The sequence below is a fragment of the Myiozetetes cayanensis genome, unplaced genomic scaffold (genome assembly GCF_022539395.1).
Source record: "Myiozetetes cayanensis isolate MyiCay16 unplaced genomic scaffold, myiCay2020 scf19, whole genome shotgun sequence".
In the NCBI taxonomy this organism is placed as follows: Eukaryota; Metazoa; Chordata; class Aves; order Passeriformes; family Tyrannidae; genus Myiozetetes; species Myiozetetes cayanensis.
The window spans coordinates 183,812-209,316 of NW_026087400.1; the positions used below are offsets into that span (position 1 = coordinate 183,812).

General features: G+C 47.2%; 1 protein-coding gene across 2 annotated transcripts in view; it reads left to right on the top strand.

The window, feature by feature from the left end:
- Positions 1 to 1,264: 1,264 nt before the first annotated feature.
- Positions 1,265 to 25,505, top strand: part of PPP1R16B (protein phosphatase 1 regulatory subunit 16B) — a 60,479-nt gene continuing 36,238 nt past the window's right edge. Inside the window, exons 1-2 of one of the 2 annotated variants that reach the window (XM_050313803.1) lie at positions 1,265 to 1,407; positions 18,739 to 19,143. In XM_050313803.1, the coding sequence (XP_050169760.1) occupies positions 18,897 to 19,143 (247 nt within the window). In that variant the 5' untranslated portion in view covers positions 1,265 to 1,407; positions 18,739 to 18,896. Of the gene's footprint in view, positions 1,408 to 17,627; positions 17,674 to 18,738; positions 19,144 to 25,505 lie in introns of those variants that run through there. The other variant, XM_050313802.1, reaches the window with a different exon arrangement.

The window sequence follows — 25,505 nt, forward strand, 5'->3', positions numbered from 1 at the left end:
CTGTGGATCCAGTGAGAAGGGGGACATGAAAGCACTTTCTTCCCATAAGTTTTGTTTTCCAGGTTTTTGTATATGCAAAGACAAGTTTTACAGTTAAGACATGTCTCCATTTGTCAGTTGGTGACTCCTATAATGTGATTCTGCCACATTGCAGCAGTAATTTGTGAATTCTGGACAGAGCTCCTAGTCAGGTGTCAGAGTAAGTTCACACCTAAATCAGACCTTCATCCTGTGGATGCTCTTTCACACTCATGTACAATTGCAAAGATCCAGGTTTGTTACCTGTGAACGCTTACCTGCACCTTGTCATGTTCAAAGGGAGTGGCTGTCATTTCTAACCAAAAGGTCTTTGTTAAGCTAGAAAGGTCTTAGTAATACCCCACAGCTTGATGTCAGAGCTGTTCCCCATTGATCTGTTCAGTCTAGTGGAGGCCCTTTCCCAAGGAGAAAAAGTATAGATGGTGATTAATTGTCCAAGTCTTCTGAAACCTATTTCACCCCAGAAAAAACAACCAATCCCAGACACAATATCTGAGAGGAGCGTGAGGAATCCTCTCTGCTCTGCTCCCAGTGGGTGAGTATGGGCTTCTCAGTGCCACTCCACGGCCCTGGAGGCTTCTTGGCTTCTCTCCCAGCTCTGGTGACTGGTTTGACTCCTGACAAAGGCTCTTATCTGCCTCTTTTTATCTATAAAATGGGTATAAGGCACACTTCAGGAAATGCATTTGTTTTTGGTATCAGTTCCTATGTTTAACAGCCTGATGTGATGTTACATTGTATTGGGGGCGGGTTTTAGTTTTCCCTAAAAAATTCTCTGTAACCTCACTCTACCATCAAATTGCTCTGTGACAAATAGGAACCTGCTGGTAGGCTCGGCTATTTATGCCAAAAAAAACGGGCAAAACGGCTTCTAAGGTAGATATCCATCTTCCAGTTTTAGTGGGGGCAGCAGCACGCGCATCTTGTGCTCAGGCAGAAGTCGGAGGAAATCTTATCTACAGGTAGCTGGGCAGCCACAGGCAGGGGTGCGACCTTCCACCACAACTCAAACAGTTTTTAAAAAATATTAATTAATTTATTTATCTCATTTCTGCCTGGCGGCACAAACAGCCCCGCCCGCCCCACGCGGACGAGCCGTCATCCCTCAGAGCCTGCAGCTGCCGCTCCCACAGCATCCCTGGGGTCCTCCGCGCCTTCACCTGCCGAGTGGGCGCGGGGCGGGCGCCGGTCCCCGCCCGCCCCCGGCAGCGGCCACAGCTCCGCCCCGAGGAGGGGCCGGGGCCGGAGGCGGGCGGTGATCGGCGCGGCCGCTGCCTCCTCCTGCCTCTCTCTGCGTTCCCGGTGCCTCTCTCCTGACCGGCCGCTGCCTGCAGGGCGCGGGGCCGGGCCCGCTGCGGAGCTGCCGCGGTGAGTGCGGGGCCGGGCGGGGAGCGGGGGCTAGGGCTGGCTCGGCTGGGCTGGGCTGGGCTGGGGTGGGCTGGGCTCGGCTCGGCTCGGCTCGGCTCGGCCCGGCGGGATGCTGCGGGCTGGCGCCGTGGCTGCCGCGGTGCTGCCCGCGGGAGCGGTGCTGGGGGCGCGGGGCGGGTCCCGCCGCGGTCACAACGCAGAGTTTCGGTAACTCCAGTCCCTCACAGCCCCGGACCGGCCTGGCGGGAGCCGCTGGGATAAGGCTGCCCTCCCCGGCAGCGGCTCATCCCGGCACGGCCAGTGACCTTATGGTGGGCGCATCCACTGATGAGGACTTTCAAGGCAGTTTTTACTCCGTGGAGCTTTTGTCGCTGGTGTTTAAGTGTCATCTGTACCGTGGGTCATCGTGCGAGACACAAAGCTCTATAGATATGAATGCCTTGGTCTGCTCGTGAATGGGTTTTTCTTGAAATTCCTCTCCCTTTTGAAATGATTGGGGTGTGGAAGAAATTTACTCGAGGTAGCAAAATATAAGCGACTCTAATTCCTGAAATGGCTTAGGGATTTCAAGTGCTGGTTTCTGTGTGAGATGAAGGGATTTCTTGCAGAGAGTCTCCTTTAGATACTGGCAGACCAAGGGAACTTCAGCCTGAACTTCAGTGCCTTCTCCAGCTCTAGGGCCTGAGGTGTCACTGGTGGTAGAGATGCTTTTGGTTCATTCTGACGAGCCAACTTTGCCAATGTCTTTGCTTACTTATTATGAAAAGATCTCTTCTGCATTGTGGTAACTGCTCGAGGAGGAGGAGGATGTTTCAATCTGCAATAGAGCTGTAGCAGGAAAAGTGTCTAGGAAAGAAGAAGGTTCACAAACCTGGGGAAAAACACCCAAACTCATCTCTGAGCCCTCCTGTTCCCTAACAACCTCGGGGGCAGCAGCTGCCTGGGCTGCCCTACATCTCGCCTTGACCCAGTCTTCCTTAGCCCTGAGTCCCGTGTCCTGCCATTACCATTAAATGTTTTTTCACAGACGTAAGGGACAAGTGCTGTTATGGCAGAAAGCAGAAGGGATTTTTCTGGCTGGAACTGAACTTAGTCTGTTGTGAGATTGTGTTTGTTGTGAAAGATGTGATGTATTAAATCCTGACTGTGAAGAATACTTTTTTTTATTTATGTTTTTCCCTTCTTTGATTGATCTCTACACTACGGGTTGGATCAAAAAGTGTGGATGATATTGCAAAACTCTTACTGCGTTATTTTAATGAGTTTTTCTTCACATCCTGAGATCCCTCATGAGGTTGAAAAAAAAAAAAAAAAGAGAAAGCTTATTTTCCTTCTGACTGGAAAGCATAAGTGACTATTTCATAAGAAAAATAAAGTGTTGAACTTCACATATCTGCGGTGGATGTTATGAAATGCTGAGATACCATGTCTTCTTTTTACCATCAAGACCACGTGTCCAGGCTGTGCATTTCTAACAATGTCTTTTTGTTGTCCGTTGTTGCAGGAAAAATGGCCCTGTGAGAGTGTTCTGGTACCAATTGTACCAGCTCCTTGTTGCTTCTGCATCACTTCTGCAGTCACTTTGTTGGAACCTTATTTTCCCTTGGTTTAATAATTTATAAAATGCCTGTTGCCTCGAGGCACATTTCATCCAGCAGGAAGAAAAACATCAACCAGTGTTTATTGGTTACAGAGCTGAGGTTGACAAAAAATGAAGTTTTTGTGGATGAGGGGATATGTCATTTTTGTCTTATATAAACCCACAGAAATGCAGGATCTGTGGCTGAAATTTCTGTTAGTTGTTACTCCTTTCTTTTCCCCATCTTTTAAAAGGTCTCTTGCCCACTGGTGACAAAGTGGCTTTTAACTGTGAGCTTCCTTGACATTGTTTTGGGTCTGCTTCTCCTTTTTGCTTTCTGACTCAAGTTTAGCAGCACTTGGGTATGTAAAGACTGTAAAGTAACATGGCAGAATCTGGCCCTACATCTTCACCATCTGAGCTGCCTTGGCGTGAAAGAGATCATTCTCTTTTTGGGTAATAAACTGCTCTCTCAAATCCTCTGCCAGATCTTTATGAGCCACTATTATTAACTGCATTTTGAATCACTCATTGAGCTCGAGGGGGGAAATTGGCCTGCAATTCATCTTGTCTGCTTTGAAACTGCTAAATGATGATTCAGTGGCCTTAGTGGGCAACTTATATCAGCAGCTAATTGGCCTAAGAAGAAAAACTTACCTGATATCAAACAAACTGTCTATTGCTGTTCTTCCTGAAGAAGATGCTGCTCCAGATGAAACCTCCAGTTTCAAATAGTTATGGGATTTTGTTGTGGCACTGGGGAAGAGGATGCAGTGAGCTCTTTCTGTTGGCCATGCCTGGGCGTGGTGTCTGCACCACCTCCAGCAGGTTTTGAAGGTATCATCCTCTAAAGGATAAAAATCTTAACACGTCAAGCTTGCCTTCCCCTGTGGATAGCCCTCCTCTTCCTTCTGAGGGGGTGAAACCACTCACTGGGGTGTAATGGTTTTGGAGGACTTGGCTCAATGGGGGATCCCAACAGAGCTGAATTTAGGAAGGAAGTAAAAGTGTGGTGGAGCCTGCCTGCTTATCACCTTGTCATCCCCATTCCTTTTTTGCAAAGCCCTTTTTAGGAGTGATGTGCCACTCCCCTAATATGCCTGACACTGGGAACACAGGTCAGGATTAGCCCCACTATGTGTCCAGATGGGGCCACGTGCTCTGCCCACGCTCACAGTCAGCCCAACCTTGCTGCTTGTTCTAAACAGTTCAGGGCTGGTGGTTTCTCTGCAAGGAGGGCTGGAATTGCAGGTGAGTGCCAGGGTGGAAGCATCCAGGTATGGCGTGTTCAGCTTTCTTTGCTTGAGGAGCTGCAGGAGTGAGCTGGGACATGTGAAAGGGGTCAGCTGTTGGCTTTCTGCAAGGCTGTTAGTCAACTTACACCACCTCCTAGGATGGTCTTGCCAGCTGGCTCATCCTTTAGGGAAGTTTAAGGAGGCTTATCGCAATCTTACTAGAAATCTGTCGTCTTCTATTAATCTGCTTGTCTCTCCTCGTCTCCCTTCTGAGTGCTCCTGTGCTTATTCATCTCGACAGCACCGCTCTGCTGCGCTGCTGCCGGCTGGCACCAGCTCTGCTCCTTGCAAAAGCCTTGTTTAGGGTATGTACGTTTGTAGACTGTCACTTTTTACTTTCCAACATGGTTTTTATTTATACAGAGAGAGATACTATATTCTAAAAGTTTTTTTTGAAGTTGACACGGGAGGGATAGCAGAGCCCGAGTGCTTTGCTGGCTGGGGTGGAGGTGCAGGGGACCCATGGTGCTCAGGAACAACCTGACTCCAGCTCTGAGTAAGCCAAAGCCCACTCTTATGCCTGGTCCTGCTCAGTGGCAGGCTCAGTGTGGAGCACAAGTGCCTTGGCACCAGCAGCAGCATAAGAGACAGATAATTATGGATAGGAATCACCTGCACCTTCCCCCCTGAAATCAGGAGTGTTCTCACTTTGGGAAGCAGAGATGCCCTTGGCTTGAGCAAAGAGCTCAGAGGATGGGCAGAGGAAAGACTTTGGGAGGTGTGAGGAATGAATTCAACACCCCGGGTCTCATGGCAAGGTGGGAAAGGGCTCGTCAGTGAGAACTGCTGATGCTGGACTGAGTCAGGACTCAGCAGCACCCTTGGCTCTTGCTGGCTGGGGAAATGTCACCTTCAGAGTGATGTGGCTCTTCCTAATGGAGCTTTTCCTTTCAGGGCTCTCAGAAGTGTGTCAATACTGAGGTTAACAGCCACATAGGCACTGAGGAAAAAAAAAGAGTAGCTTGAGGAAGGCTGAGCCTTAATACCCAAACAAAGCAAACAAATGGTGTATTGTTTGAGGAGGATTAGGTGAGCTCTGAGATTTCTGGATCTAGAGGTCCAGGTAGGAAATACAAAGCTTTTGACAAAGATGGATTGGCTGTCCCTGCTTCCAGAGACAGCATCCATGTGCTGATGCAGGTGTGGGAGCTGCCGGAACCACCCATCTGCCTCTCTTGACCTTCACAAGGATGCTCTTTCTCCTGCACAATACATTGTTTGCTCTTCTTTAATATTGGTAGCTGGCAGGGAAAGAGATTACTCTGTTGTTTTTTTTTTTTTCCAGAATAGTCAGCTGATTTCATCCCATGGGAAGTGGTTGAAAAGCAGGAGACAGGTGGGTTGGCATATTCCTGCTTTGTAGCCTTCCATAATTCCAGCAGAAGGCTAAACGGGGAAGTGCAGTTGCTGGGTGCTTTTCTGTTTGCATTTGAAAGACCTTGATAGGCTGTGATTAATGGGGCTAAATGGAAGCTTGATAAATGGTAAATTCAAATGAACCTCAGAAATGGCTTTATAAGGAGGCCTTTGGGTGTGTGCAAAGGGCAGGTTGTGGGTCTCATCTAGTGCTGTTTGGTTTAAGGTGGGCTGGGCACGTTGCATGGGCTGTCCCCTTCCCAGGTGTGTCCCCATGCACCTGCTGCAGGTAAAGCTGTGGTGTCTGTGGAGACACTCCTGCAGGCAGTTGTTCTTTTCCTGGTTTAAGTTAATATGATGTTTCCAAATTTAGAGTATCACATCTGCATCCTGAAGCCCCCCATGTCCCCGTATCCAGGCTCCAATTAAGAACACTCTAAAAGCAGCAGACCAGCTACCATGGCCTTGCAGATGAGAACCATTGGCCTAATCTATTTTTAAAGTGAGTTAAACTAGAAAAAGGTACTGCCACTCTAGAATAAGAAGCCACCTGGGGAGTTAACCCAGAATAGTTGTTCTGCTTTGAATTCACACCCTATCTCACTTCAGAATAACTTTACTTTCTATATACACAGTGCAGAAAATGGGGCATGACCCATCTCTGTAAATGCAGAATATGGGGCATGACTTAAGCAGGATCACCCAACAGAGTCAGGAAAACACCTTATTTTTCCTGAGGTCTTCTGTGCATCACTTCCTAGTGAGCTGTGCACACTCCTTAACTCAGGCATCCTTTTCTGTAATGAATCTACCCTGTTTCATGTTCAATCCCCTGCAGAGATCTGTGCTCCTTTCCCACCCCCAACCCTGTGGTTTGCTGTAACACCCTCACTGCCAGCTTCCACAGCCACCTCTGCTCTCCTCTCATGTCCCTGTGTGGCTCCTATGCTGGTCACACTCAGTGAAATGAGCATCCTGAGTGCTGAGTCCTCAGCAGGATTGCACACAGATCTTTTCTTAGGCTGGATGAGACTTTATTAGTGAGTCAGTGTGAGCACCAGGTAAAAAGCAGCATTAGGTGCCTTTTTCAGAGCTGAGGCTGATAACCTGAGCTGGGCATGGGTGGCAGGTGTAAATTATATGCAGTGTCTGACCCAGGCTGTGCTCTAGTGCTGCTCTTGTCTTGTGTCTGCTGGGAGGAGGAGTGGGGATATTTGATGGTGATTTGAGTTGTGCTGAGACGTTGCTATTACATTGCTCCTTCAGATTTGTCGAACTCAAGTTAAATGTATATAATTTTAACATCTCATGATTCTTTGGGGGCTGACTCATGCTTTCTTGGCCTGAATGAATCATAGCTCTTGAACTCCGTTGCTAAATTCATTATGCAACAATTACAGGGTTGGAAATGCCACCCTAAGTGCACACAAACAAGCTGGCAGCAATTCTCCCCTCCTTTTCTCTCACCCTGTGTTGCCAAGAGACCTTTCTTGTGAGTTAGTCCTTACCTCTGCTTTGTAGGTGAGAGTCTGCTACATCTTGATGCTCTGCCCTTGAGCTGGCAGGGGCAGGAGTTGCAGATTGGGTATTTCTGGAAGAGAAGAGAGAGGACAGTCTAGGAGGGGGAGATGCACAACTTTACTCCTCAGGGCCAGGTTTAACTTTGTCCCAGCTGCTCCGTGTGATGTTATGGTATAGTCATGGCATCTCTAATGATCCATATGGGAGAACCCCAAATGTGAGGCATTGCTCTAAGGTGGCTTCATGTGGCAATATAGGATGCTGGCAGCATTTCAAAGGCGCAGATTCTGCTTGATGATTTGCTCAGCAGCTCAAAGGTCAAGTATCCATCTGAGGAGAAAGACCAAGGAAGGGGTGAGCCCCAGGCTGGCTGTGAGGTGTCTACTAATACTCACCATTGTTTTCTCTGTTTGACAGTGCTAAACTGAGATTTGGGGATTTGGCTTTTCAATAGTAAGGTCTTGAGCAAGTGTTCATCTGGTAGGGGAAGCTGCGAGGGGTTTTGTAGTGGGTGGGCTTTGCTTGTTGGCTTGTTTGACCTCCCCAAAGCAGCTGGTGGCAGCTGTGCTGTAGGTCTGTCAGCAGGATGCAGAAGGGTCATCCCCACCACCTGCAGGATCAGATCAGATTTTGGGCTTTAAGATGCCTCTGCTACCTGAATTTGATTTTCACTTCCAGAACATCCAAATAAAACTGCTTCTCAGAACAAATACTCAGCTGAGGTATGTACTGAATAGCAGAGTGGGTACTTCTGCCTAAAAAGCCCTCAAGAAAGTCTCCCTTAACAGCAGCCAGCTGACTTCTGGCCCTTAAATCTTGATATCTTCAGGGAAAGTCTCTCCCCTGGACAGGTCTGGCTGGCTGCACATTGAGACAGCAGGGAAAGATGGCTAAACCTTGTGCCCACGGGTGGATGAGGTTCTCCTTGGCCTGCGGCAGCAGAGCTCTTGTGCTTGTAATCCCAGAAATGATAGAAGCAAAGTAAGACCTAGACCAATGGGGAGAAGAGCGCTACCAGCAATTCTGGTAGCCAAGTTAACCTAAAGTATCCAAAGTCTTATTTTCAAACTAAGAATTGGTAAATATTTGATGAAACTGAATGTCATAGCAATTGTGTTATCAGAGCAGCAAGTCATGCCAACACACCACCTCTGTGGCCAAGAGATGTAGGAAACACAGAAAGTAGGGCATGTGTGGTGACATGGGGCTTGATAACTGCACCTAAAAATAAGGTTCTTTAGAAACATAAAATCTGCCTCACAAGCAAGGCAGCAGCAAGCTGCTCCAGTGTCTGATTTCAGACTGAAACTGGTGATGTTGGCACCGCAGAAAGCTGTGCTAACATTTTGTTAGCATTCTACTAGCAAAACGTTTAGTTTCAGTCTGAGGGTTTGCATCTGAGATAAGGCAAGTTACTCTGGAGCAGAGCTCAGGCAGAGGTGGAAGTGAGAGGCGGTGCTGGAGCTGTTGGCGGAGTTGCTTTTCATCAGCCTGCTTCCGTGCAGGCTTTCTGCTGACCTGCATTTTAAAGAGCCTTTGTCCTCTTGAAGTGTAATGGTTCTAGATGCACTTACGCTATTCCTCCAGGCCTCAAAGGAAAGCAAGCAGCCTGGATTGCCCTGTGGTAACAGGACCTGGGGGTGCTTGCCGATCTCAGCTGCTGCTGTGAATGGGCTGGTCCTGGTACCCTATAGCAGTTATAGGAGGCTGTAGGGAAGGCTGATCCTCTGTGCTAGAGGTCTTTAAGTGTCAGATCAGCAGCCTCAGGGCCCTCTTCTTGCATGCTGGTGGCTGACCTTGACCTGTACAGTCTGGGGGAACAGAAGGATGGGATTTTTGGTGACGTGCATGTGGTTTAGCAGTACAATAATTTAAATCATTGCAGAGTTCACCAAGGTGCAAGGGCTGGGCCTTAGACAACAAATCCAGATGTTTGACCTGCATGGAACAAAATATCCCACACTGTAGCATGGATAATTAATTTTTCCCAAAGTCTCACCTCTTTAGTCTCCCAGCAGAACCTGCAGGCACCCTGCTGGTCCCTGCACAACAGAGACAGGAGGGCAGCACCACCTTGAGTAGATGTACAGGCTCCCCGATGGATACAGGATGGGTCAGAGTACATCTTTCTGTATTGTTTGATTAAAATCTTCCAAGGATTATTGGAATGGTTATAGATATGCTCAATAGTGTCCATAAGCTTTAGAGTTGAAAGCATTTTGTTAGCAATAATTAAATACAACTGCTACTTAAAGTGTATAAATCAGACGGTTGGGAAGAGAACCCTCTCATAAATCTCCCACAAAATCAATATTCCTTCTGTCAGGTGTGTAGCAAACACTTTTAAATCCTGCCAGTCACTGGTATTGTCAACTGCGGTGCCGTAAAACTGACAGAATCACACCTTTGCCTTGGAAAGAGAAAAGCAAGGCAGGACTTTCTTCTGGTGACAAAGAAACCGGAAAATCATTAAAAATAGAGGACATAGTTCCCTTGGATGGTAATTCCCTGTAGGGATGCTGTGTCCCCTAGACTGCTTTAGGGAGGCACAGCCTTGGGGTTGCACAGCTATATGGGGGCAAGTGGGATGGCCGGTCCCACTGTCACCTCTAGTGTGGGTATTCCCAGGGAGAGGCACATCCCTGTTAATATCTGAGAGTCTGCAGGAGCCCTACCGCTGACACATCCCACGTTGGCATGAATTGAGGTGCCTGGGAGCTGCAGATGGAAAATCCAGGCACTTACCTAGCTCGTTGCTGTGCCAGAATAGGGCAGTTCCCAGGATTAGTTTTTTTTTCCAAGGGCCAAAATATGTGTAAATGAGTTTAAACAATGGAAGGATTTCTGTTAAGGAGAGTGGTGTGCAGGCGCGAATAGGGCTTTAATTTATATCATAAGGGAAGGGTGTGGGCTCTTGCAGTGGTGTTTTTGAGATTCTGTTGGAAATTACCTTGGCTGTTATGATTTGGGCTTTTTTTCCCCCGTGACTTACTTTAAAGCTTGCTTTGGGGAAAAATTGTTGTTTTCCAAATTACAGCTCTCTCAATGTGTAGCTGAAAATGTCAGGAAACGGGATGCAGTTTCAGAAGCTTCCACATATCTGTCTGTGGGAGAATTGATAAAAAATGGAAGCTTTAACCAGAAAAACAAACAACACTATGTAATATCACTGTCACAGATAGGTCGGGCTACTTTCCCTGCAGGTGACTGCGCTGCAACCCACACTCCCATATAACGTACTGTGGAAAAAAAAAAATGGAGAGCCAAATCAGAGACTCATGCCCTCAATTAAAATTTTTTGTTCCACATAATCGGAGATGCTGCATGCCTTTCCTTCAGTATTTAACTGCTTGACTCAGAGGATGGGGCTGCTCTGATGCAAGGGAAGTTGGGATTTGCTTCATGTTTGCACAGAAATCCCATTATGATCTTTCTTTCTTTGCCTAAGGGCAGGGATTGTGATGCTGGAGAAATTTTGTTAGCAGACACTTTTCTGCTAAGGAGAGCAAAAAAGGGAAGAGGGGAGTGGTATGTGATGAATTCTTGAAGGAATATAATTTCCTTGTCTTCAATCATCCTTTTCTCTGGAGTCCTGTGTGCTGCCTGGAGCTGGTGCCTGTGCTGTCCAGGGCACACTCACCGGGGAGCAGGGGGAGAGCTGCGCTCTTGGTTACATGCACACAGTCCTCAGCTAAGGGAAAAAAGGTACCACTACAATTAGTTGTGCTCTCTGCAGATTTACAGGCTGTTGAATAGGTTTCTCTGTTGCACTAGGTTAAAAGCGGATGGCTTGCTCTGGGGTAGTTTGAAATTGAGACCTGAATTTAGTTTCTGGTTTTTAAGTCGACTCAAAATCACAGTTAGATTTTCAAATTCAGACTGACAGAAATGTCCCTCTCCCTTCTCTTTGTGGAAATTGAGGGCCAAGAGCTCAGGATCTCTGTTTTTACAGTGTTTTTACTGATTCACTGGTTGACTTAAAAGCAGGAGGGGATCCAAAGGTTTCACTCTTGGAAACTGCAAGGGGGCTGAGCAGTTTTTGCAGATCCAAGGCACCCTTGAAGGTGCATCCAATGCCTGGTCTGGAGCTACATCCCAAGCTGGGGCTGGAAGAGCCCACTTTTCCCATGGATATGGAGGGACAGCCAGTGAGAGTGAAGAGGCTGTCTGGCCTCTGGAGCCTGGCTAGTGAGGTGGATGCTAGGGAATAAAAATAGAGAGGGAAGAAGAACCTCCAGACTTGTAGTGAACATAGAAACTATCCACATGAAAGTTCTGGATTTGAAGTTACCCAGGCAAGGGCAGTTTAATGAAGAAAAGTGGCAACTTTGAGAGCACTGTGTGGAGCAGACACAGAAAGGTGCATCTGCTCTGTGGAGCTCCTTTATGATGGTTTTCTAAAACAACTCCAGGCCCTGGTGCCTTGCACTGAGAACAGGGCTCCAGCAGCAGCTTTGCACAGGAGCCACGTGGAGGGAAGTGAGCGCTGAGTTGGTTTAATGTTCTGAGTTGCTCCTAAACCATGTGTGTAAGCTGTGCTCAGAAATGTATCCTACAAACAAAGCCCTTCATGGCTTTGTCTACTGAACCCACAGGCTGAGCTCTTCAGTCATTGACAGAAGCATGGGGGCCACCACCAGATTTGTGTTGGTCCTCACTGAGGTGCCACTGGAAAGAGCAGCGTTTCCAAGCATGCTGATGTGGGGGAGGACTGTTTAACATAGAAGGTCTTTTTTTTTTTTTTTAAGAAAACCCACGTTGAAATATTAATAGGATAAAGACTGTATATTATGCTGTGTTGACTGTTTACAGGAAATATATAGTGAAAATACTGAGGGGCTTTCCTCAAACAGCTGCCAGTATTGTCAGGAGTGGAACAGTTGGGAGGAGGAAAGAAAGAGGCACTTACAATTTTCCATTATCAATGAGATTTTTTGACTTGCTGCTTCACTTTTTGCTTGTATTTCATTCCCTCTGCTGGGAAGGAGCTTATTGAAGACAGAGAGATTATCTGGAACTAAAGTGGCTGAACCAAAATTTTTTCATTCTCTAGAGAAGAATTTAGCATTAAATTTTGATCTTTCCATTAAGCTAGAAAAATAATTTAAAATGATGTGCCTCCAGCACCACACTGCCCTTTTCCATCAGGCAGCAATGAAACTGCTTTTGCTGCAGATGGTAAAACAGTATCTTCAGTTTAGGAAGGTAATTGGGGAACAGATTAAGTTACTTATTTTGCAAACAAGAAACCTGTGGGAAAGCCAAGAATCTTTCGTGAAACTCCCAATTTTTTATGAGATCTCTCACCCAGAAGACTTCTGTACCTGCTCTTCTCCACCAGCACTCCAGGGCAGAGTAGGAGTTTTGTTCCCTAAGGGATCTTTGCTGAAATACTTTTTCCTTTTCTTTCCCCCTTTTTTTTTTTTTTTTAAGTGGTACTTCCTGCCACTTTCCCCATCATTCCTTCAGGAGGAACCATTCATTTGGTAATGCTGAGCATCTGCTGCTTGAAATGCTACTGAAGCCTCGAGTGAGGAAAGGAGCCGTTTGCTTCTAAGATACCAGTGATATTAAATCATGCAGCACCAATTTTGATAATTTTCACTCCTCAGTGTGGTTAATCTGTGGGTGTTGTGGAGCTCACAGCATAGCAGAGAGAATCACATGGTGCAGGCAAGAATTTGCCACTAGAAGCAATAGCCAGTGAGGGACAAATAGCTTTCACCAGCACACTGAGGCTGGAGCACAGGACTAGAAATCCTGAGGGGGTGGTGTAGCTCTTGCAGTGAGTTTGCTGCCTGAAGTCAGGCAAGTGACCTTGGTCTGTGTTCATGTGTTCATCGGTGGATGCTCTTAACCTCTGGAGAAGGGTTTGTTGCAGATTATTGTGAAGGCACTGGCTGAGGTGTTTGTCCAGCTGTTGTTTGATGTGCTGCCTTGGGCTGTGTTCATGGCAGGTGTGTCACCAGTGGCAGATTTCTGATTTCAGCCTTACCATGAGCTCTGATGTCCTGGGGGAGATGGTGGGCAGTGCCCATCTGTGTCACAGTCGAAGCACAAAGGTACATACAAGGGACATGGTACAACCTGTCTGGAAGGGTGTGATAGAAGTAAAAATTTAAGCTCCAGAAAAGAAAGGAAACCTTTCAGGAGGCTGGAAATGCTGCTTTGTAGGAAATGAGACCGTGTCCTGTAGCATTGCAGGTGAAAATGAGTGTTTTTGGGGCTGTGATTCCTCAGAGGGATATTTCTTGTGATTTGAACTCCCCTTCCTAGTTTGTGGTGGCTGTTGGTATCCACCTGTCTGTCTGTCTTCGTTTGGAAGACCCAGTAGCAGAGTCCCCTGTTGTAGGTGTGTGAGGCTGTAATGGTTTAGGTAGTTGCTGGATAGGGCTTGATACAGTGTCTTTGTTAAGAATGCTCTAATGAAATGTTTTTCCAAAAACCAGGAGGTGACAGAAGCAGTTATAGAAAGAAAGAAACACTGGTTCTAGACTATGGTGATTTTAGCACAAAAGACCCTCTTGACTTGATGTACCATGTGCTAATTAAAACCCAATCCTACAAGCCCTTAGAGCTCCTGATCCAGCACAGGACTCTGTGTTCCCATCAGCAGTCAGGAGAGGGGTTTGTTTCCCATGTTCCCTAAGGTGCTGCAGATCAGAGCAGCTCACGTGTCACTGGTGGGGTGGGGAGTGCCTTGGCAGAGCTGGCGTGGTTATGTGCTCCACAGGGACACGGTTTAGGAGACGACTGACTTGGAGGATGTTCCTCTGGGGAGGGTGGGAAGGGGATGCTTCTGCCCTTCTCACCCTGGTCTGGGCTGTGTGGAGGAGGGAATGGATCTCAGCTCTGTGTGTGGTCATCCCCATGGCACATCTACGCTTTGGGCAGCTCCTTGTGTCCCCTGCCTTTTCCTCCCTTGGGGATAGTTGAACTCCTGTGCCTGCCTTTCCCTGCTGTTCCTGCCTGTCCCTTGGGCTGTCACCTCTTTCTCTCGGTGGCTTTCCATCTGTCTCTGGATGGAGATGGTATTACAGCTGTTGGGCTGCAGTGAGCTATTCCCCTCATCAACAAGCAAGTGATGAAGGGCTGCTCTGCTGCTTCCTCCAAGTCTTTGGGGAGCTCCTGGCCAACAGCAGAAACACCACTGCAGAACACGCATCTTCAGCCTCTCTTTATCACCCAACAGGGACAGTCCTGAAGGAGAAGTCTGTTGATTCCTCATTGGCGCCCGTTGTTGGAAGGATGGGTTCAGCCGAAGGGCTGCAACAGGGTGGTCATCATGCATTTTGGGGGGCAGGAACACACAAATTGGCCTTGGCCCTGACAAGAAGCAGAAGGAGTGAGTTTGGCAATTCCTCACCTTGCCATGGCGCAGTTGACTCTTAGTGACAAAAATAAATCAGGCAGCTACCTCCTCTGCCAACTGCTTATGCACTCAGATCCCTGCTATAGGCTTTTGTGCTGGATTTCCAATTCCAGCAGAGAGATTAGCTTGGTGTGGGGAGGAGAGGGCTATTTATGTCACTCTTCATGCCACTGACTTGGCTTCATGCTGCAGACACCTCACCTAATTGGGCCCAATCCTGCAGGTGCCTCCCTGCAAGTAATCCAGTAAATGGGAATGGTCCTGTTGATTTCAGAAGTGGCTCCTCACATATGAGGGTCTTGAATTTTCCCTTTGCTTGAAAGATACATAGCTTAAAGAATTCTTTAGTTGCTGCACTATTTCATTTCAAGGTGTCCCATTCAAGGGTTACTCTTCCGTGGTTTGTGTTCGGTTTCTTTTAAGTGAAATAAAACCGAAATCAAGTGATGATACTTAAGTGAAGGACTCTTTTAAGTGCTTGTGTTCTGTGTCAGTGTCACACTGTGCTTTGACTGGTACCTTGGGGAGATATGATGGAGGATTTGCAGGTCTCAGCTCCAGCTTCACCATCTGATGGGGCAAGGAGGAGGTTCTCTAGCCTCCCTCAGCAGCGTGGCTGCTTTAATAAATCCAGTCCCAATCTCAGCAATGTTATGTCGAAGTGTCTGCAACTCTAATGCTTTGTAGGAAGGTCAAGGGAACAGCTCTGAATGTGTGCTGGAGCAGGAAGATAAGTACCCTCAGTTTTCTCCTTTGCAGGATGCAGGTGCCAGCCTCTAAATGTGAAATGGGAAAGAGTGTGTACATAGGGGATGCCTCCGGGCAGGGTTGCACAGGTTGCAATCACTCACTCAGGAAACTCTCCATTCCTGGAATCACTGTCTGGTCTTGTATTACGAGTGAGTAACCAGTGCCCGGAAAGACCTTTTGGGCTTAGTGAGGTGAGTCTTGTACTAAGGTGAAACAAAAGGCACAGGAAATGCAAATTGACAAGAAATCCCACTATGGTGTTCACCAACACGTGCAAACTCTTCACAGGGACCAATCTTTGACACAGTTAGAGCAAGCATTTTGCACCCTGCTGCAACACCCGAAGGAGGGGGATGGCATGAGCATCTTGCCTTCCTTTTGGCCCCTGAAATAGTCCCTGTTGTCCCTGCGGGGCTGGGGGCCATGTGTGCCTGGCAGGATATGCTTGGTGTGGTGCCAGGCAGATCTGCTGAGCTCATGGAAACTCAGCTTGATCGAACACAAAGATGGCACTTTCTTTTTCTCCCTTTTTCTTCTTTAAATAAAACAGAAACCAAAGTGAGATGCCTTGCAAACCACAGACACCCACACAGCCACTTCTGTGTTGCTTTGCAGGTAAACAGATGCTGGGGACTGAACCTGTGCTATAGTTGGTTTGACTGGTTTGTACAAGAAGTCAATGTGCCAGTTTTATGATACAGGGGAGAAATCAGGTTTCTGGAAAACAGGCAGCCAGAGTGATGGAGCCAAAGGCTTTCTGAAGCTCTGGGGTCTGTGGAGGGTTTTAGGGAATTGTACCTAAGTCTGGGAGAATTTGAGCTGCACTTCCTTCAGGAATAGCTCTCAAGGTGAGCTTTCTGCTCCTTTAGACGTTCATTTGCTTGTTGGATAGAGGAGATGCTGGTGTTTGGTACTTCCAGAGGTGTCTCCATGTTCGTGGAATTCCCCTCTCCATTTGTCTCCCCTTTGCAGACCACTTGAATCTCCCTTTTGGTCTGTTGTGAGAGCAGAGTACCTACTGCAGGATGAAGTCTGTGCAGGAAATCTGAAACATGGGTGAGCAGAGCCACACCTGTCCTCTCCTTGTAAATTCATGTCCTGTTGCTGTTTCCCAAATGCAATCCTAAAACCACCGAGAAAGCTTGCAGCTTATTTTGGGAAATACTGAAATAAGCTTTCTTTGCTTTAATAATCCTGCAGAATTGTTTCTACTCCAGGTGTGTTTTGGAAAATATTTGTTCATCTTTTAGCAAACAATGGCAGAAGTGGCCTGGAAAAGGAGTGGGGTGGGAGTGCCTCAGTATTTCAAGAGGCATTTCCTGCCCTTATCTCCCCTCCTTCGAGGTATTGTAAACGGGGCTTCAGATCTGCAGCCTGTGCTACTGCAGTGGAGATCGCCAGGAAAGATACCTTCCCTGGAATGCCTTCCAGAGGCAGGAGCCGAGTTCACCAGAGGTCCTGAAGAGCATTCCACCAAAGTGCCTGTGCTTGGGAAATGTGATTACCCAAAATAAAAGCATTTTAGAATGTTCATTTATGCATTTTCTTCAGGGTTTCTGGGGACCCTCATGAGTCCTGGCTCGTGGGGACTGTGGACTGCGGCCAGGGGTCATGGGGAGCTGTGCATGGCTCTTGTGCTGTGGAGGAGCTATGGCACCCTTCCCTTGCTTTCCAGAGACATACTAAAGTAATGAGTTGATATTTTCCATCTCAGGCAAGTGTTTGAATTTCTAGGTGGTGTATCTCCTATAAAAAACTTAATGAGGATTTGGGTTTGTCCCTGTGTGGAACTAGTTCTTATGAGATTAAACAGGGTTTTTTTGTTCAGGTCTATTCTGAAACCCTCAAAATAAGGTTTGCAGGTGCTGCTGAAGCTGCCCTTGGCCATTTACTGGATAAAGAAACTGCCCAGGACCTGCCTGTGTGCTCTGGCTGGGTTTGTTTGTTTTCAGTTCTCAAACCAATTATCTGGCAGAGGAAATGGTGTGTGTCGCTGTCAGTCTGCCCAGATATTTATAGGTAAGGTCAAACCCCTGTGGAAGATCTGTAGCTGTGTTTAGTAGGTGTGGCTGTCTCAGCCTGGTGAAATTCACTGGGTTATGGTGGATGTGCTATGTGGTTTGGACACTTCCCTGCAACCCCTCAGAACAGTGCCTCCACGATGGGCTGGTTCACCCTCTGAGAGGGATAAGCTAAGGCTTTTCCTGGCTTAGCTGGATGGGGTAAGGTGTGGTATCCTTGCCATGTGTCTTACCTGGGTCTAGCTACCTCTCTTTTACTATTTTTCCCGTAGATTCTTTGCATCAATTGCTTATGAGATGTTGCTTCCCCTCTTTTGCAGCAGGAGAGTTGAGCAGGGAATGGCTTCAGCCGTCCCCTTGGGGCTTTCTCAGGTGATTGAGAATACTTAAGTTTTCCGCAGTCTCCCCTTTCCATCAGCACTTTCTTTTTGTTTTTTGTTTTCCCCCTCCAAGCTGCCTGACCCACAAGAGGTCTCTTGTATGTGGTTATTTGCTTCTTACCTGGATTTGGCATGCTCACCTTGCATTCATTGTGCTTTGCATGGGTGAGTTGGAAAGGACTCATTCAGTTTGCCTGTGATGTTGTATTTATTTCAAATGCACCTTTCTCTGTTGGACTGCTCTATAAATCTGGGATATGTTTCCTCCTCCTGTGCAGCAGGTGACTGGGCAGCTGCCCGTGGGTCCCTGGGTGATGCCTTTGTGGGTAGCACTGCACAGAGGTCAGTGTCATGGTCACACTAAGAGTCTGGAGCTGTGAATTACCTGCTCTCATCGCTATGCTTGTGGAGCATGAACAGCAAAACCAGAGTGATTTAGCATGTGGGGAAGAGAAAAAAACCCAAAGAGAGAAATTAACACAACCCCCATGTTTTTAAGAACTGGGGCAATTTAAGTGTTAGCAATACCTCCCTGGGAGCCATGTCCTATCTGTCTGTCCTTGGATAGGGCTGGGCTGGGAAGGGGCTGATGGATGAAGAAGTCCTGGCTGCATGGTGGGGACACCTGCAATGGGGGGTGATGGCTATGCTGTAAGGGATCAGCTGGAGGGGGAAGGATGTGTGTCTCGGCACTCAAATTTCTCCTGAGTTGTTGGACAAATTATATCAAATGTGTACAAGATCTTTGCTCATTAAGACAATTCTGCTTTTAAGAGAGGACTGATGTGAACTATAGGCATGAACACCATGCACATTAGAACTGCTGCTTTATCAAGAGGGTTTTGCTTGGATGTTTGGAGTAAGGGAAGGGGGAAATTACAAAGAGGGAAATCACAAAGGTCAGTGAGAACAATCAAGCAATTAAAGCACAATTAATTGAGCTGCCTTTTTTGGGGTGGAAAGTGTTGCCTGTTGTGTTTTCCAACAGGCTGATGTTAGTTGCTTGCCTACATGGAATGAGGAGGCCTGATCCCTCATACTTTCCTCCTTATTTCAGATTTCTACACCATATTCTTATTGAACACTGCAATGGGCCCTCCTCAGCTCTGCCTCAAGATGCTGGTATAGCAGCAGGTGGCTGTGATCCAGAGGACCTGTGGTGGGACACTGTTTCCCACTGGGACATCATTCCCCACCGCTCTCTTGGCAGAAGCAATGGATGCCCATGTGGACCTCCTGACCGAGCTGCAGCTGCTGGACAAGGTGCCCACGCTGGAGAGGCTGCGGGCAGCCCAGAAGCGGAGGGCTCAGCAGCTGAAGAAGTGGGCACAGTATGAGAAGGAGATGCAGCACAAGAAGAGGAAGCATGAAAAGAAGAGAAATGCTGTGAACCGAAAGAAAGTATCTTTTGAAGCCAGCGTTGCTCTGCTGGAGGCTTCTCTGAGGAACGACGTGGAGGAAGGTACAGTATCTGTATCTGGCAGTTTCTTTGTCTGGCTCTGTGTGAGGCCCTCTGTGGTGTGCAGAGGCATCTGTCCTGTCATCCATGCACTGGACTGCCCTTGACATGGTGTGATCTCTAAAGTGTTGCCATCTCTGATATAGCTGTGGGGTCCTCAAAACACTGTATGACACCAGCTTCGCCTTGATGGGCATCACAAGTGGGTGCACAAATGCCAGGATAGGGCAGGAGTTGTGATTGAGATTTAGGGAAAGGAAGGCAGTTTTCATCTCTTTCCTTTTCACACTTCCTACTTACAGAAGGTGTGAAACGCTCCTTTGCCTTCTGGGTGTGCCTCTCAGTGGTTTTATAGAAGTCTGTCGCAGGGATTTACATGTCAGTGTAAATCTCCTCAGCTTCCCTGCTTGAGGGTATGGATTGAGAGCTACGCGGATATATGAATTTTTTCACAAAATACCGTAAAGTATGGCTTTGCTTACTGCTTCCTATAGAACTGAACTGCATATTGTGCAGAAATTGGTTTAATTACACCATTTCAAAGTGGATCAAAGTGCTTTGCTTTTGCTACAAAATCTGAAAAGAGGGGGAAAAAATATGTCTAAAGGTCAATAACCATTTGCCTCAACAGAGCATGGGGAAAAACTTGTGAGTTCCAGGGAGCCAGAGAGTACTTTTTTACAGAGGAGTAAAAATAAGTCTTGGAGGAGAGCTGGAGCAGCCTTTAAGGCTGCTGCTCTGCAAGGCAGTGAAATCGGTGCAACCTTTCTGATCCTGAGGCTGGGAGGATTCTTAGCCGGTTGAGCATCTCTGCTAGTGAGTGCTGCTCTGATTTTCAGCGTCTTCTGCAAGAAGCAGTGTACCCTTACCTGGTATGGTGGGTGTAGGACAAGTACTTCATCTTGTCTTACAAAGAATCTCCCTAAAGTCACGTCCCTATTTCCAAGCAGGCCTTTTGTGGTCTGTAACTTCTCCTCATTTGTGCATTTTGCACCTGTTTGGAGATGGAGCATGGGCAGTGGTGCCTGCCTTGGTGCTCTGTTACAGTATTTGCCAAGTCACCTCTTGGTGAGGTGACTTGGTGACCTCACCTGTGCTGGCAGGTACTTGGCAGGGAATGGTTTTGGTTTTTGTACCCAGCCATACACCTGCCAGTGACAGGTCATGGCACTGGGGTGGATAACGAGCGTTTCATTATCTTTGTGCGGCACTGGTGCCTCTGCTCAGGACTCAGGTTGGAAGGTGTGGTGGGTCTGCAAAAGGCCTAACCTCATAGTTTTGCTTTCTGCGCTTGCTTTCTTTGCAATTTGGAAGGAGGAAAGCTCCTGCACTCTCTGCCCTACAAATACTTCCTGATTTTGTGAGGCATGCACAAATGGTGGAGGCTCTGGTGAAGGATGGTTGTGCTCTGTGATGGCAGTGAGCACGCAGGGCTGGTGTGTTTTCAGGCAGTGACATTAATGTTTGGTGGCAGAGGTCCTGTGGATGATGGGTTTGCGCCACATGTGGACATGGATACTTTGCTGTTGGGGGTGGAGGAGTTGAGCTTTCAACTCCCATCTTTCCTCTTTTCCTTCTGTGATGGAAAATCCATCACTGCATGTCTCTTTGGTACCATAATTGTTGATCTCTTTCCATAGGCAAGTCCAGGTAGCAGGCTTGAACCAGCAGTTGCTCTTTCTGATGTGATGCTGGTTACACCAAACATGATAAAGACACTTCCCTGCTGATGGAAAAATCAACCTCCCTACCTGCTGGAGAGGGCAGGGGCAGTATTCCTGGGGCACAGGTGCTTCCCTCGGGTAGCTGGATTTTTCAGATGCCTTACTTCTTTACACCAAATTTGTTTTGTGCTCAATTAATTTAAGTCCTAAAAATAGTGTATGGGCAGGTTCTGTACCTGCTCTGCCCTCTCTGTGCTGTGGGACCAGTATAAAAGGGAAGAGGGGACAAAGTCAAACTCAGGTGCCAAACTGGGAAAATTCCTTATCAAGTGCCCTAGGTCAAAGTGAGGGAATGCGTGGGCTTTTGGAGATCCCAGGTGATTACTCTGATATATCAATCATCTTTTGTTTCCATGTGGGAAGTCAAGGGGGAGGTGAAATATAAATGATTAAGAAGCTGAGAAGTCAGTGTGAGGAAGGTTGGAGCTGGGAGCGCAGCTGGCACGTGTCACCTCCGAGCTGCTTCTGGGCAGGTGTGCTACTTCTGTTCTTTGTGGCTTTTCCATGCCTTTGTGTTTATTTTTTATCATTCTCACTCCTGAAGTGGGAGAGGGGGTGGTAGTAGATACTGTGCAATGAAATCAGGGAAAAGAAAGTGGAGCTGGGTAGTGAGTTGGCTCTTTGTCCCAAAGATGTCTTGGAGCTGTGATGTGATCTTCTCCTGATGCAGAGGATGGGTTGAGCCCTCTAGGATGGAGTCGGTGGGTGCAAAACCCTGCCTTTCTCTTCAGGGAGCAGCCCCATGTCCCTGAGGAGCTGAATGTTCTGATTTCATTGTTCTTTACCTTCCTCTTGCTCAGATGTAATTGAAAGAGCTCCTGTGCACCCACATGTACCTGCAGCACCTTCCCTTATCCCTGTTTCTTTATGCCATTGATGGCACAGCCACTGGGCTCAGCCACTCTGGCTTCCACTCATCCTGTGACCTCTCTGACTCTGCAGATGTGACAGGCTTAGGGAAGAGGACTTCTTCAGCACGTAAGAAGTGCAGGTTCACCCACAGGTGACCAGGCATGTGGCAGAATCACTGTATCTCCCAGGTAACAAGTGATAGGGCAAGAGGAAATGGTCTCAAGCTGCTGCAGAGGATGTTTAGGTTGGATATTGAGAAAAATTTCTTCCCCGAAAGGGTTGTTAAGCATTGGAACAGGCTGCCCAGGGCAGTGGTGGAGTCACCATCTCTGGAGGGATTTAAAAGATGCGTAGGTTTGGCACTCGGTGGGCTTGGCAGTGCTGGGGGATGGTTGGACTCTGATCCTAGAGGGCTTTTCCAACCTAAATGATTCTGTGGTTCTATGATCTCAGTATGGTGATGAAGCAGGACTGAAGTCAGGGACTCCTGGGGAGCATCAGCATGGGCAGGAGCTACAAAGAGGTGGTGGCTTCTGTCTGTTTGTTCCTCACATCTTCTGCAACAGATCTGTCAAAACATCCCAAATTTTACAAACAAGTTTCTATTAAAAGCTCCTTTGAATCTCTGCAGACAGAACCAGGGTAGGGAGCACACTGCAAGCACGCTGTTGGCAGACGTGAGCGGACAGTGGTGCTGGGGAGAAGGAGGTGATGGGCTGTGACCCCAGACTGAGGGCAGTTCCCCTGGGCTGCAGAATGCTGCCCTGGACCTACAGACAGTTCATGGGAGAACTCCAAGGTGAGAGCAGAGCACTCCCAGTTGCCAGACTGGACCTGCTCCACTCTCCCCTATGGGAATGCTGTGAGGAGGGGCATCACACATCATCACTTTTTAAAGTGGAAATATATTCGAGTCCTCACCCCACTCTGAGCTCAGTCTGAGCTGGTTGCAGGGGACGGTACCAAGGGGGGAACACTCAGCTCTACAGAGCTTACAGGGTTCACAGTGCTGGATGCAGCCTCTGGGCTGTTCCAATGACTGTGAAGCAGTTGCTTTATAATGCAATAAAGCAGTGCTTTATGAGCTACCATACTGATTGCAAAGGAACTGTGAGAAGAAAGACAAGAAGTTGCTGAAGGCTGTAGCCCTTCGAGACTGTCCTGCAAAATCATGGTCTGAAATTGTGGGGAGGAGGCCAGTCCTGCCATTCCCAGGGCAGCACCTCATCCCTGAAAACAGCCCTGGCTGCTGCAGGGCTGTCATGTCCAGGTCTTTCTACATCGCTGAGCTCCTCTAAAAGCAGCCCCAGAGACTGGGGAGAGGAGTTGATGTTCTGTACATTGAAAAAACAGATCCCAAAGGTGGGTAAAGTAGCTGCTTGTACAGGCATGTGGCATTTGCTGTCTGGAAGTCCCTTCTCACACCTGGGCTGTTTGCAGGGGGAGCATCCGCTTGACTGACAAAAGCTGGAGGTGTTGGCATTAGCTGGGTGGTGAGCTGTGTTCCTTTCAGTGAGCCAGTGGAGAAATAATGACCCCCAAGGACCAATTCACCTTCCAGCAATACTGGAGGTGCCCTGGTTTCTCCTGCTGAGAGCTGCCTCCCACAGGCACCTGCTGCCTCCCAGCCATGGCTCTGGGAAGCATCGCTGCAGAGTCCTTCAGCTCCCGCCTCCTGGTACTTCATCCTGCAAGAGAAACTTTACCGGAGCCAGAGTGTTGCATAAAGCAACATTTCTGCAGGAGTTTAACCATGCACACCCTTAGGGCTGATGAGCAGAAAGTGAAGGAAAACTCAGGTTTGATGACCTTGGACTTGGCAGCCAGAAAAAAAGTTCCTGTTGGTAGAGCTGTGGGCTCAAGCTTGGGGCTCACTGCGTCCTGTGGCAGTGTGGGAGATTTCCTTGGGGAGGAACCAGCTTATTCACATAAACACATCCCCCATGTTTCCCTTCATGCTGACCCTTAAATACCCTGTACATGTGAGTTGACGCTGAGCATGCTTCACCCACCCTTTCAGGAGCATCTGCAGGGAGTTCAGGCTGCTTCCTTTGCACCTTTCTGAAATAAACCCAACCCTGTCATTTGCAAAGGCACTTTTAAAAGAGGCCCTAATTAGTGTCTATAAATTGCTTTCTTTAACCTTTCCAAGTTGATGTGATCTGTTCCCTTGTCACTTCAAACCTTTTATGAGGTGCCTTAATTTTCCTCCCACGTTATTAATCTCCTGAAGCTTTTTACATGGGGTTCCTGTGTCCAAGTCTATAAGCAAGTGCATTTGTCTGTCTGAGAAGATTTTTCTCCTGGGTTTTGTGCCCTTTGAAGGACTCTGAAAAAAACACACCTCTTTTATCACCAGAAGTCTGAGTATATATCTGGGTATTTGGGAATGACTTGAGTCAGAAATTTGAAGTTTCTTTTCAATAACAAAGGCATTTCTTGAGTTTTAAATTCTCTGAGCGTGGAAATGAGAGCTCTCCTCTTTGGGAAGCTGTGTGTGGGAGCCCTTGACAATGATGGATTTTGTTAATTTTGTAAATGGCTGTTGGTATGTCTTCCAAAAGCAGATTCATGTATTTGGCCAATGTTTTAACTTGGCTTTTTCATGCAATTTGAATGCAATGCCAGCACAGGATGGTTTGCATATGGCAACTAACTAGAGGCATCTGGGAGCATGAGCAGTATTGAATCCGCAACTTTCTCTGTTGTCATAACAAGTAAATAATCTTTTTTTATTGTCCCCAACTCCCTGAAATTTCAATTGAATGGGAAAATTATATCCATAAGAGCTTAAAATGCCAACTTTTCTGTTTAGATATTAATGCTGAAAGTCCATCCCAGGTTTTCATGGGATGAGGCCCTCTCCTTCCCCAAATCTGGAGTCAACTTCAACATTTTGTTTCAGACTCTTTCTGAACAAACAAGTTTGATCAGAAATCCTTTTTTTTTAGAAGGTATTTTTATTAAAAAAAGATTTTTTTTTTAAAGATGTGTTTTATAAAAGATGACACCAGCTGTTGCAGAAGAGCTTTGGTTTTAGTGGGTCAAGCCTCTTCTTGACCCCTTTCAGTTGAATTGGGGTGTCTGTTCTTGGGACAGTGGTGCTTCCATGCACTGAGTTGTTTCAAGATGTGTGAGTTGAGAAACAGACTCTTTTCATACCCACAGACCAGAAATTCTGCGTCTCTGGAATTTCTCTATTTGCAGCACAAGCAGACTCCCTCCTAAACCCCCACAGTGAGCAATTGCTTTTCTTGACTAAAACAAGAACCAAAAACATTCACATGAATGCCCTCTGACCATCCTTGCTAAGAAACAGTGATGTAGGGATCCTGGCTGGAATTTTTTTGGGGGTTTTCTTGATCAAAATTTAAACAGCCTGTTCCCTCTAAGCACCTTGCAGGCCCAGCTGCCCACCCTCTCCTCAGTAGGCACATCTTTCAGCTTGCCCCTTGCTTCTGTAGTTTTTGGCTTCTGTGATGGAAATGGGTCATTTTCGCATCTTTTCACTTTCTGGCTTTTACACATGTGCCAGTTCCAACCATTTCTGATACCACTGAAAATACTTCTGGTGTATCTTGTAATAAGATTACAAGGTAATGAATAAACATTGGATTCAAACTGCTTGTCCCACCAGTAAGGATGGTCTGTTTGGATTCAAGGTGTTTTTAATCAAACAGGGATTGGCCAATGATGGTTGTCAAGATTTTGTTTTTTTACTAGAAGTGGCTTCTAAAATTTGGCTACAGTGCGTTTTGGAGGAGAAACTCTGTGTCTCCTTGGTTGCAT